Below are 13,730 nucleotides of genomic sequence, written 5' to 3' on the forward strand. Positions count from 1 at the left end.
CATTAAGTTTGCATAATTCTTTTTTTCCCTCCCCCAAACTAAAGCTTCTGAAAGGGGAATTATTTATCAACCCTTACAGTACTAATTTTTTGCATACTAGAGGATTCATTGGTATCCAACTTAAAATGGAGTTCTTTCAAATAAAACAGAGCTCCTTTACTTGGGTCCTGCAGTCATTACACCTAAGGAAACAGAAGGCCCTTTGTTAAGCAGGTACACATATGCCATGCCATTCAAAGCCAGAGCAACGATTCCCTTCACACCCTTCTGTAAAACTTTGTTACTAAAGCCAGTTCAGTTATACTACTGAGGCAAAAATCTCAATGAGTAGATTAATTTTGTCATACCAGTGTAGTACATTTCAAGGCTGCAATACACAGACCTCGAATCATCTTTTCACAAAGAACTGCATTTTTTTTATAGTAATAGTAAAGTAAAAACACTCCAGTTAACATAGTAAGAATTTATTATGAGGAAACATTAAGAAATTTGTGTGAATGTTTCAAATGTTTTCCCAACAACAAAAGAGTCCCCAAAGAAACAGCTCAAACCACAATTTGTTCAAAAACAGGTTAGTTTCTAATGAGCATTTCCTCCTAACATTATTATTGAGTATCAGATGTTCAGAAATGGTTTTCCCCCTAATAGCTCTGTAAGGGTCTCCCCAAACAAGAGGGTTGATGCAGACAATTTCTAAGGATAGCTTATCAGGGAATCAACGTGCTGGATCCCATGACCCCCCTGTCCTTCTCAAACACCTGAGATCCTGTCCTTCCTTCAGAAATGCTTAGCTGCACACCTAACAGCTACTGAACTGTCATAGTTGGATGATCATGAGTTAACAAATAATTTAAATAAGCCCGTCTGCAAACCGCAGCAGCTCAGCAGCTGTTGGACTAACAGCTGAACGCTTCTAGAAACGGTGGGAAACAGCAAGAAGGGTAAAGTGGACAGCTATGTGTTGACAATAGCACATCCCATAGAAAGCTATTCTGGGTAAATGAAAGCCCACAGAAAATTCACTGATTTCCTTACCTTGCCTCAAACTTCCTTCATTCCATGCCAGCGAGCATGGTAACAGAGTAACTAAGTCTTTCATTAGCAGAACAATGAGGTGAAACATTGCAGGACAAGGGGAAATGGTTTGAAGTTGAGGGGGGGAAGATTTAGGTAGGATGTCAGGGGGAAGTTCTTTACAGGGAGGTACTGAGGCTGCCCAGAGAGGTTGTGGATGCCCCGTCCCTGGAGGTGTTCAAGGCCAGATTGGATGGGGCCCTGGGCAGGCTGGTCTAGTGTTAAATGGGGAGGTTGGTGGCCCTGCATGTGGCAGGGGGGTTGGAGATTCGTGATCCTTGAGGTCCCTTCCAACCCTGGCCATTCTGTGATACATTCTGTCCCATATCCACAAAGACTTTGCTGTAGGGAACAGCATCCTCTTATTCTCTTCACCCTCTTTTCCAGCTACAACTTCCTTGTGAAATTCCCACATGACACTTACATGTAACCAGCAGTACTGTGAAATGTACATCGTTTGCATTCATATGTTACGACATCCTATTTCCAAAGGCAAAAACTATGGGGGACACAACACAGGATTTGTTTTTCAGCAGTTTAACCAAGTTATTCTCTCCCAGTTAACTATGAGGGTGGGGACTGAAGTCCTCAAAACACCATCTCCAATTCTAGGCACAGAAGCATAACTATGGTAAGCAGATGATCTGCTACTTTTCAGTTCTACAGCCTGCGCTGCCACTAAGATATGGGTCAGGTTTGTGATGAAGGAAAGAAGAATTTCAGCCTATGTGCTCAACTATACTGAGCAGCTTGCCTTACACCACCTCCCAGGATAAAATATGTGTAAGGGAACATGCTGAAGGGCAGAAGACCCTGGGTGAGAATTACAGCACACAAACGCTGCTCTGTGATTGAATACACTGTATTTAAAAGATGGTATCAGCTGCTTAGCAACCATCCAGCAACAGCTCAAGCTACTCTTCTGTTTTCTTCCTACTTGACATCCAGTGATAAATGTAACAATTTTATTTCAGATAAGGATATTCAATACAAATACATACATTACCTCATATTGACGAAGTTGCCCCAGACAGCTGGAAAATAAAAAGGAGAACATTAGCATCATGTAATAGCAGCATGAGGTAATTTTTTCGTATCATCATCAGAAGGAAATTAAAACAATGCTAAATATATTCATGATTTAATTACGTTGCATGCATGCCAGATACATAGGCAAAACAAGTGTCCAGAATGTGGTTTTGGAGTACGAGAGGAATTCTGATGATTACATGAGATGACAAAAGGAGGAAAACTGAATGATTTAAAGAGGACAAATCCAGTGCATATCTAAAGTTCACTGATAGCAGAGCCCCATTTCTGATCACTATCCCCAAACTATACCACATAAAACATACAAGAATTCGCTAACTATAATTTGTCACTGCGCACATTAAAAAGAGTTCTAAGTTTGTTTATTAAATGCACTGAAAAAAAAAAGTCAGAAGCAGGAAGTCCCATGCACCTGCACCACTGGGATTGAAAACTGCAGAATAGCAAAAATAAAAAGTGGCCACCACTGGTAACAGCTGAACCAGTTCAGAGGTGTCACAACAGTCCTGCATTAAAGGTGGTTGCACGCGCTAACGTGCATGCTTATTCACTATTTATAACAGAGATTTAAACTCAAAATAAACCTAAGTAATAATACAACCAAATGCCTCACTTAGCAAGCAATGCTCATTTTTTGTACTTTTGGTATGGAAAGCAGTTTCAAGGAAGACAACAGTATAAAATGATACAGCAAACGGGTATTAGCTCTTTGCATCCATTTGCCACATCTATTCTTCACCTGAAAACACATCTGAAACCACTGAGAGTTTAAGCACAAAGACTATCACAACACTGACTTTCACTTTCAACTAGGACACAGAATGTAGCTAGAAGTCAAAAAAAAAAAAAAAAAAGACACTATAAAGCAGGCTGCACAACAGAGTCGACAACTTCACACTGTCAACACAAATAAGGTTAACGTGGGACAGTTATGTAAGGAACTCTGCAACAATAGGAAACACAAAATATATGCAGAATATCTTCAATAAATCATGTCCATTAAAGAGACAAGGCTCAGTCTGGGTGCCCAAATTACGTTGGGCCTTAAGAAGTAGTAGCCTGTATGCAGTTATGGTATTATTATGCATATAGAAAGTTCCTGAGGCAACATCAGTTTTAGCAAGCAGAGCTTCAGGCCTCAAGTAGCAGCTGAATTAAGTACTTTGTCTGCATTCAGGCCTTGCAGATACACTTCACAATCGTTACTTACTGATCTCAAGCAGTCAGTAAGGTCTTATAGAGACGAGAACAACAAATGCAACTGCAGACACAGGCATCAGAAGGGAAAAAAAACACACATGAGAACACAGTAATGCAGTTACAGTTCCACCCTCCAGGGGATGGCAAAGCCACTGAACTGTGTTAAACTACTGAGCGCTGCCAAGTAATACAAATGAATCCATGACAGATCATCAGACTGAAGGAGAGCACTACAGCATATCTGCAGTGGTATCATAAAACCTCAGACTTTGGAGTAGGAGAAAGGTAGAGCTTCACATTTGGACAGATGATCAATAAAATCCAGCTGAACTAGGAAACACCGTGGATTTTACATTAATTAGATTCTCAGTGGGGAAAAGAGAGCACTGAGCACTAAAGTTACATTCCATTTATTCACCATCTGGCTAGGATTTCAGAATTATCTGTGATAATACTAGTGGAAAAGAGTTTACTTTTTCTTTCTTCTGCGTGAACGACTATCATTTGACAACTGCAGGTACACAATTGTCAAGCTATAGATCACTCAGATATACTATCATTTCATTTTTTAGGCTGCTGAAACTCATGCACACAATATACGGTATTGTCTGTGCAGTGGCAGGAAACATCTGGGCTTGCTTGGGGAAGCAGGAATTGACACAAAACAAGTTGCCAGCTGCTCCACAACCACCATCCTGCCAGTTTTGTTGCAACAACAACAACAACAAAAAACGCTTGCTAAAGAAAATGGGCTAACTGTATGGAAAAAACTGAAGAACACCGAAGTGTATCCCATACAGAAAGGTGCCACAGAAGTTTGCTTGGACATACTGTCCTCACAAAGGATTCTGAATGCTCAGCTCTAAAGAATGCTCTCTGACTACTGTATGTTTCCATATAGTTTACATCAAGGTTGAAGGGCTCACAGGTTAAGAGGCCAGAGGCCCAAAGCAGCAAGCAGAGTGAAGCAGAATTACAAGCCTAAACCTGAGACAAAAGCCCTCAGAGGCACCACAGAACCCATGCCAACCAAGACTAGGTTGAACCAAAAGCTGCAGGTGCGGACAGTTAGAAAGGCTTCCCTAACTACAAGATCATGAATCAGGCACCACACGCAAACCCATCTTTTTTTCAAAAGTATCAGACTCCTAATAGACCCAATTTGAGCAAACTCTAACATAACCGAGATTTTATTGCAGAAGTCAGTCTTTAAGAAAAGAACAGCAACAACACAACAAAACAAAAGCCAAAACTTTGAAACAGAGAAGTACTTATGGGGGTAACAGTCCTATGCCAACACTCAGGCCTTGCACATTTAACAGTCCTCCTCCACAGCCGCAGACAGTGCTTATGCTGAAGAACTCTGCATTTATCCATCTAGAGAGCATGCACAGACTTCCTGCCATCTACTGAAACTGTGAAAGTGAAGAATTCATCATTAACTGGACTAGACAGACAGGTGCATGACTCGTAACCAAACAATTAAGACACTCATTACAAGGGAGAAGGAAGAGAAGTTCTGCTTATCCTCTCAAAAGACCATTTTTAAACCTCACCCAATGATTCATTATGGTAGTAATGTGGCCATTAGCAAAGAGATTAGAGTATTTGGATTGCTCAGAGACACGGGGAAACCAGGTTTAATAGCCTGCAGGATTAAAGTGTAGTCCTGCTTTAACTCTATCTGATCTGTGATGTTTCTCCCCTATTGCTTCCCTTCCACAAAGTAACAGTCACTTTCCCTGCAATAGTTTTCTAAGGATTAGTAACAAGTACCACTAAGATTAAGAATACATCAGAGTTGGTAATCACTCCCACAGATACCACATTTCAAAGAAGAAGAATGCTATAACTTGATGAAGTGATAAAGAGCTATTGTTTCAGGAAAAAAGGGGATTTGTTTTTTAAAGCTTTGATCACAGCGCTGCTATTAAAGAGGCTGGCTGAATTTAAATAGTAAACATTAATTACTCCTTTGTCCCCTCCCCCCCATTTGGTTTTCCTCCTGCCCCTAAAAGATAAAGCTACAGCTATGTGGTAAGCATGATTTCATACAACTGTTGCAGATCTCAAAGACTTCTTCAAACTACTTCAAAAAAAAAAAAAAAAAAAAGGACAGGCAGTCATGAATGAGTAAAAGAAAGGCTGTCTTCCTACCGCATACATGCGTATTCCTATAAATATAGCAGTTTGTTTAGTCCTCCTAGAGAAGTCCATTTCTGAAATTACATTGGATGCAAAGCAGTGCAATGATTGAGCTGTTTTCACCAAAGGCACATTTCAAGAGCAATTCTTCAGATACATTATGATGCAGGCAGGGCTGGCTTGATTTGAAAAACAAAACCTATTAAATCAAAGTACAAATAAGTTCAACAGAAATCCCAAGCTATTTGTTGTTCAGCATCCAATATCAAATGCACATTCCCCTACCTAACTCAGTCAGACTTTTGGCTCTGACCAGTTATACTTCACTGCAGCCAAGAGTCATTCATTTGCACTCTGAAAATGTAGGAATAGGATGCATACTTTGCTTGGAACGCCCTTTCAGTCTGCCATCTGCAGTAATAGTTGCTGTACAGCTTTTTTTTTTTTTTTTTTTTTTTTTAATAGAACACAGCTTACTATCCTTGCATGTCTTAATTAGCTCATCCATAATAGGCTGGGGAACCAGAAGAGTAGCACAATCATAATCTAAAGGTAGGAAAGTAAAGAATCTCAAAGGAAATCAGTGCCTTTACCCCAGGATGATCCCTCTTCTCTGGGATTAAGAATGTGACATTAATATTAAGTCATCTATCACAAGGGAACTGCAGTAATTAACATTGAACCTCAAATGATTAGAGATAATTTCAGTCATTTCAGACTGCTTCAGACAATTTCATTAGTTCCAGCACCATGTGCATTTTAAAATTAATGTTTTAAAAAAGCAGGATCCTAATGCCCGTGAAGATTCAACTGCATTCTGAGCAACAATGAATGCAGTTCCTTTAAAACCATTCTCCTTCACAATGACTATGTTGTTTGCATTTCCAAGGCACTTAAAGAAACTTGCATGAGAACTTTTGCCCAACCAGATCTAGTTCTAAACACAGCATTTTTTTCCCTGTGCTGCCCTCCTTACATCCCCTGTTCCTCATATTAGGAGACAACAAACTGATGTCTGTTACAAAAAGATTCTGCTATAAGAAACAGCACGAAGGAACACTCTGAATTGATATACAGTTGTTACCTGAACTTCTAGAACAAAATCTTAGCCTTTGAAGGCTGAGAGCAAATTGCTTCAGACAAACCTATTTCAGAGAGATGCTATGATGTTAAAAACAGGATTTATGTATTTATTTTCCTCTTTCTTAAATCAGGCTCACCATGGTTACACAGCAGCATTGGTTTCTTGGTAAAAACAAGTTTTTTCTTCTCAGAGAAAAACTTGACAGAATGGAAAAGTAAGCAGAGGGAGTTCAAAATTACAGATCCATTAAGAAAGAAAAAGCCTTATACTATTTTGCAGATCTCAATTACATATGTAGTGATATAAAGGAAGCTACAGGAAATTGCTATTTCTTTTTCCTCCCTTTATACATTTGAGTGTATGCTCTGGCTCCTCCAGAAGTACTTCTCTTTGCCTTTGGCTGACACTGATATTTAAGCCCAATAGCGCTGCCTTGCACAATGTGAGCTTGACTGTAGTCCAAAGTTACAGAAAAATCATCTATGGTGTTAATGGAGGTCCCTGTCCAACTCCCAGTGGAGCTGGTGAAAAGAATTCAGTTCACCTGAAGGAGAAGTGAAAAAAAGATATTGTGGGCTCTAAAAGCAAATAGCTACAGGAAAGGGGAGGGAAGAAATAGCAACTGCTTGGGAATCTTGAAGTAACTCTTAATGGAGGAAACGAGGAGATTTTAACATCGCATTGCAGTACAGACTGGAGACTCAACAGTCCTGCAGCCAAGTGAAAGCTGCTCTTCTGAATGTGAAGAATAAGTAGTATGAATGGGCCTTGGTGATATTGGATGTAATTTGCTGCTGATGAGAAGCCCTTGGAAAATCACCATTGAAGAAAGCTGAAATCCCAGCAGCTGGGGAATGGAGATACCCACTTTTGCAGAGGATAGGAACTTTCCCTGCATGTAGGGATCAGGTAGACATATGAGAAGCTGTGATGCCCCATTCCTGGAGGTGGTAAAGGCCAGGCTGGATGGGGCCCTAGGCAGCCTGAGCTGGTGGGGGGCAGCCCTGCAGGTGGTTGGACCTAGCTGATCTAAAGTTCCTGCCACAAAGAGAGAAGATATAACCTCCAGATTTCCTCTCATGGGAAGTAACATAGACCATTAGGATAGAGTGTTTTTGCTTTTATGGGGCTTCAAAATGGTTAACAACATCACTGTATGCTATTCCACTGCTACTCATCTTCCAGCAGAGGAAAAGCAGTTGTCAGAATAATGCTTTCGTGCCTTCTCTCAAAAAGGAACACTTAAACTGCGCTGAACTGCTACACTCCTACAGCTGTCAGATACAGTAACAGGTAGTTGTTTTTTTTTCTTTAGGACAGTTAACTGGATGTCATACTGGATAGAAACCTAACTATTATTGCATATTTACTGCTTACGACATTTCAGTTCACATCATCACTTAAAGGCTGAACAGAGTTCTTCATTGCTAGGAAGTCCTTTCTAGGTCTTCTTTTTTCTCTTTCCCCCTCAGTTCTCTGTTCAGTGTTTCAACTCTTTACTGTATCTTTAGCATATCATTTTTGTCTACCGTGCATTTTGCCACAAGCAAAGTAATGCTATCTGATTGTTCACTACCACATACATAAACACATGATACTTACAGCAACTACATAGCAACAGAATGCATCTGATTTTCACCCCAAAGAACTCAACCCAATTTGGAAGTTCCAATCAGGATCCTCCATTTTCATCACTCTGTACACTTCAGTGTGCCTGGACATCATTTAACTTCTCAGATTTGAAGTTATTGCCTCAAAATAACAACAGTGGTCTGAACATAGGTTGATTCTCTACAAAAAGTAGGAATTCTCTGGGGAGACTTTCAACCTGTACCTAACTGGAGTTCAAAATTGTATTTTGAATAAGGTCAGAATTATTTTGACAATATGAAATCTAAGCAGTCTAAATTACTAACACCATTGTGAGCCCTTTTCACTCTGTGAAAGATCTGAAAATCCTTAAGCCTTTCTTCAAACAGCAGCTTTCACTCAAAAAAAAAAAAAAAAAAAAATCTAGCAACTTTCTCCTTACAAAATGACATTTATCTTCTGGTAGACCTGATCTACACAACTGAAATGCACAAAGTTTGCTGAGAAACAGTTTCTCCTTCTGCTTTAACACAACACTGTTTTGTTTTTAACTTGCAAAGAAAACAAAGCAACAAAGAAAGCATAAGGGATTGCTTTCTTCCCCAAGAAGGTGCAGACTTAGGAATGTGTCACATAAGCCTGAAATACACTTAAATGCAATTCCAACATATTCACTATAAATGCATGCACAGGTATTTAATATATTTCAGAAACTTGGAAGGTAGTTTCAAGCAAACGAGACATCTACTTTCCTCCCTCAGTATCTGCAATCAGGAAGCGTTTCCCTTTCTCTGTTACAAAGCTCATTTTCCTTCTTGAAGGCTGACTGATCAAAGTATAGTTTTAACCGGTGGTTTTCAACTTTCTGGCCTCTGGAGTCTAAGGAAGGAAAGGTAGGGGTCACTGTGTCAACTCACCTGAAGGAGTCTGGCAAAAGGTAACCAGGTTAATTATTAGATAACTTCATCAGTAACATTAGAAATCGGCTTCAACAGGTTATAAATAAATGCAAGTCATTCAGAGCTGTAAACTGTCATGCAGAACAGTGAAGGTAAAAGGATTTATAGTGGCTGAGGAAAGGGTTAGATTTTTTTCTGTTTGTTTGTCGTTGTTATTAAAAAGAGGAGTAAATTAAAGCAGATAGTGGCCAAGCACTTTTTCCTCTCCCAGACATGGTCCACAGAATGGGGGAAACATTCTTCAAGAAGCTTAGAGAGGCAGAGAATATTCCACGCTCCAGATAACAATGATACACACTTTACAAACCCCAGAACCGGAGCAGTCATGTGAGACAGCAAGATTCAGACCAGAGATAGGGATCAAGTAAAGGGTCACGACTCAAGTCAAACTACTAAACGTTGCAGATTACTATTTACTGCTATGATTTTCTCAGTTATTGTACTGGCCACTGTAGTATGCTGTGAGGCTGCTGAAAAACACTCTCTTCTCCCCATTACATTTTACAAACCCCTTTAAGCAAGCTGATGCAGAAACCCCCACATCTCCCTCCCAAGGGTCCAAAGACCTGAAGTTGAAAACCACCAGTTTCAAACTCTGCTTTGGCCAACCAACCTTCAAGAGAGAAGGGCAATATAAATGACAGGAAAACATCACTCTTACGCAAAAATGCAGAGAGAGAAGCATATGCAAGTTCAATGAGTGCCTTTTCCAGAGTGGAACAATGACAGCACCACCTCCTGCACAAGCCACAGCCAAAGACAAATCCTAAGCAGAGATACGCTGGGAATGGTATGAGTGAGTTTCTACAAAATACCAAAAACATTTCACAAAACAACCAAGAACAATGAGAACAATGATTCCAGCCCTGCTTTGCTGGCCAGCTATTCCTGACTTAAACTCCAAACTGCTACCGGAGCTCAGTCAAACTCTCATGAGCTACACAGCAATGTCTGGTTCAAAGGCAGCAAGCAAATGCTTAGGGTTTGTTTTTTAGATTTTTTTTTTTTTTTTTTTGTAGAGAATCTGTGGCATGTTGGTGCAAAAAGCAGGCAAGCCTGATGTCACATCACACCACTCCTGAATCATCCCTGGCCTGTCAATCCTGCTGTCTCATAAAACAAACAGGGAACGAAGAACTGTTCCTTCTATTCTCAAAAGCAGTGCCAAATAACTTCCAGACAGCTAGCTTGAATCAGTAAGACAAGAACAATTTCACAGCTATTTTTCTGCTATGAAAAGTGAAATTACAAGCTTATCAGAATAAAAAATTAAGTATCCTTCAATCCTTATTTTGAACAAGGTGCAAGAGGCTGGTAAGATTTAAGCCTAGAAGCTTAAGCTTCTCATGCCTTGTTATCCTGAGAGAAGGGGACACAACATTCTTCCTACTTGATGGAAATCTGACCAATAAATGGCTAACATTATAAAACAATCACTGAAATTAACAATGCTCAGAGACATCAAGCTCTACAGCACAAAACACACTTTACTCACATTACTTTGACGTTTTAAGTTGCTTTAACAGCCGTTCTTTGATTTCTTTTATAAAGAAAAAAAAGTCTTAATCTTGGATCTCATGACAGCACCCTACTATTCCTTCGCTTTTTCCTTACAAAATGAGCAAAGCTGACATACTTCCAGAGAACTATTTGATCTACGAATGAGCAAAGAGAACTGTTCTACTTTACCAGAAATAGAACTCTTCCCTTATTTTCAGTAAGATCATGCAGCTCCCTTGTTACACCAAGACATCAGATTACTCACAGCAGCATCAAGATTAAAGCAAGCCACGTAGATGGACAAACTCTGGTCTGTAAAATCTTGCAGCCAACGTTCAAAATCTACTTCCGACAACTTCAATAAGGGCCCAATTCTACAAAAACAGTCTCACTGAAGCACCTCAGTAAGCCTGTATAAAGCAGAACGAATACTTAAAACCTCAAAGGAAAGGAATTCAAGGTATCTACTTATTGATGTACTGAACCACAAAAAGACAGACCTTTTTTTTTAATTCAGTAAATATGTGCATATTGCACCAGATACTTCTTATATTTTTTTCAGTACCTCTTAAATTGGCTGCTCGTTTATGATCTGTCTACATTTCTCTTGCAGCGGACAACAAAAAATCAATTAAATCCATTTCACTGGCATTTCTAATCACCTCATGTTCTTAAGCTGTGGTTTCACAGTGGCTCCAAGATGATGCAAGTGCAGCCTGCTACTGAAAGGGTCTGTTCTGGTCCACCTTCACACTCTGTCCCTCTTCTTTCATTGACAACTACCACATCTGCAGCATCTTGCAGGGGATTAAATCAGAGCAAAGATGTAACACCTTGATCACGGCTCCCCATTATATCTAGCACACCGCAGCCATGCAGACAGCAATGCAAGTGAGTTAACTAAGTTAATCCTGGAAACAAACAGACAAAACCACCTACAGAGAGATTTGGACAGTTCATTAGCTACAGTATTACCAGATTTAAGTGAACAATGATTTTTTTGAAATTAATACAAATTACATTTAGAAAAATGAGACATCAAATATGGCTAATTCAAACAGAGATTGAAAGTAAGGACTCTTCTTACTTTAAGTGTTACAAGTCCATAAGAATCCAAGGTATCTTATACTTTGGATTCTTGATTAGCCTTATTGCACCCCTCACATCACAACGGTACTTTAACCAAATTCAGCAAGGCTCCTTAGATGAGACCCAAGTTGTAGAACCAGTCAAGCTCCGCCAAACACTAAGCACAGCTCCCCATCTCCCCACTGCACCACCTCCTCAGCTGGACCAAAACAACTGTCTGAATACCTACATCGTAAACAACTTAAAAAGGAAGCTGACTTCTCACCAAGTGATCTTACACCAGACCTCCTTTAGCTGGCTCACTGGATAGCAGTTTAAGTCCTTGTATGTGGAGGACTGGTAGGAAAAAGGAGATGTGGAACAAGGATGCCTAAGCCAGCCTAGCCATTCAACATTTGTGTGCTGTGAACCTACCAGGACAGCCACCCAAAGACTGCTGAGAACAAGAGGGCCTCTGTCTGTCAACAGCTTGTGATAAGCTCTTCCTCTGGTTTACTGACTCTAGAAAATAAGTTCTTCAGACATTTGTAACATACATTCAAAGGCAGAAGCTTTCTATGAAATAAAACATTTTTCCAAAAGATAGTCTCCAAACATTCTCCCATGGTTTCACATGCAAACTCACAAAATGGTACTAACAAAAAAAAAAATCGTATCTCCTAGTTCATAAAAACAAACAAACAAGAACCCCCCCAAACTCCACATTCTTCCAAGTATTCCATTCCCTGAAGCAATATGCTCTAACTCTGGTTCCCCACGCACTAGACACCAAACAGAAATTCATCAGAAGGACGCTGCACAGCCTGAAAACACTTAGTCATTTGGAGAGCACTTGAGAAAGAAAATGTAAGAAGTGCCAGCACATACACCTACACCAGCAGCTCAGTTTTCTCAAATTCCAAGCTATTTTAATCTTGCAATATCTGACAGCATGCAGAGCACAGTGATGATTCAGTAATATTGCAAGTAGTACACCATCAGGATAGGGGGATGGAATCATAATCACTTCCACAGAAGAGGTAATGAAAGATAGTCTCTCTACAATCTATTACATCACTGACATCTGCCAAAATAACATACTACTTGGAGACACCAGAACAATAACAAATGATTCTGCTACCCTATTACTGAAAAGATGGAACAGTACAGCAACTGGACATGGCAGATGTGCAGAAACCATACACCCACCAGATACCCTTTTCAAGCTGCCCTTTGCCACACCCATCTGCAGTCCTCTCCTGATTTTTTCAAACTCAAAGAATGACCAGAAACAAGGAGATACAGGATTTGTATAACCTGCAGCCCAAACAGTAAAAATAATACAGCAGTTTTCCTCTTCCTTAAGTCTAGATTTTACCCAGACAGCAAAAATCATCATGTCCACAGAGTCTATTCAATAGCCAGGTTCTAGCAGCCATGCCAATTGCCACTCAATCTCAATGCCTGACAGCTTTGCTTTCTATATGAAGTTTTCTCTTTTGCAAAATATCAAATCCTTTCAGAAGCAGAAGAGTCATCATTAAGCCATTCCAGCTTTACTATGCATGGCACCCTAAGTCACTTGAGCAAACTGGGGAAGAGAAGTCTCAGGGGATACCCAAAAGCAGCCTTCCAATACTTAAAAGGTAGTTTATAAGCAGGAGGGAAATCAACTTTCTACATGGGTAGGTAATGACAAGACAAGAGGGAATAAACTAAAAAAGGGGAGATTTAGGTTAGATGTTGGGGAAATTTTTTTTACTGAGAGGGCGGTGAGGCACTGGCACAGCTGCCCAGAGAAGCTGTGGTGCCCCATCCCTGGAGGTGCTCAAGGCCAGGTTGGATGGAGCCCTGGGCAGCCTGAGCTGATGGGGGGCAGCCCTGCCCATGGCAGGGATTGGGATGGGTGGGATTTGACGTCCCTTGTAACCCAAACCACTCCGTGATTCTATGAAAATGTCTTAAGTGTGAGAGCTGGTATATGATTTCAACAATTTCAACAGCGACTAAGTAATGAGATCTTGCAAACGCACTAATGGGAAGCAGCAAAGGGAATTCCT

At 40.2% G+C, this 13,730-nt stretch overlaps 1 protein-coding gene across 3 annotated transcripts in view; it reads right to left on the minus strand.

Annotated features, from left to right (window-relative positions):
* Positions 1 to 13,730, minus strand: part of UXS1 (UDP-glucuronate decarboxylase 1) — a 56,323-nt gene that overhangs the window by 41,899 nt on the left and 694 nt on the right. For all 3 annotated transcript variants that reach the window (XM_042809742.1, XM_042809743.1, XM_042809741.1), the window contains exon 2: positions 2,081 to 2,108. In XM_042809742.1, the coding sequence (XP_042665676.1) occupies positions 2,081 to 2,108 (28 nt within the window). The remainder of the gene's footprint in view (positions 1 to 2,080; positions 2,109 to 13,730) is intronic.

The sequence above is a fragment of the Centrocercus urophasianus genome, unplaced genomic scaffold (genome assembly GCF_019232065.1).
Source record: "Centrocercus urophasianus isolate 14NV4802_14NV808 unplaced genomic scaffold, USGS_Curo_1.0 seq_12, whole genome shotgun sequence".
Taxonomy (NCBI): domain Eukaryota; kingdom Metazoa; phylum Chordata; class Aves; order Galliformes; family Phasianidae; genus Centrocercus; species Centrocercus urophasianus.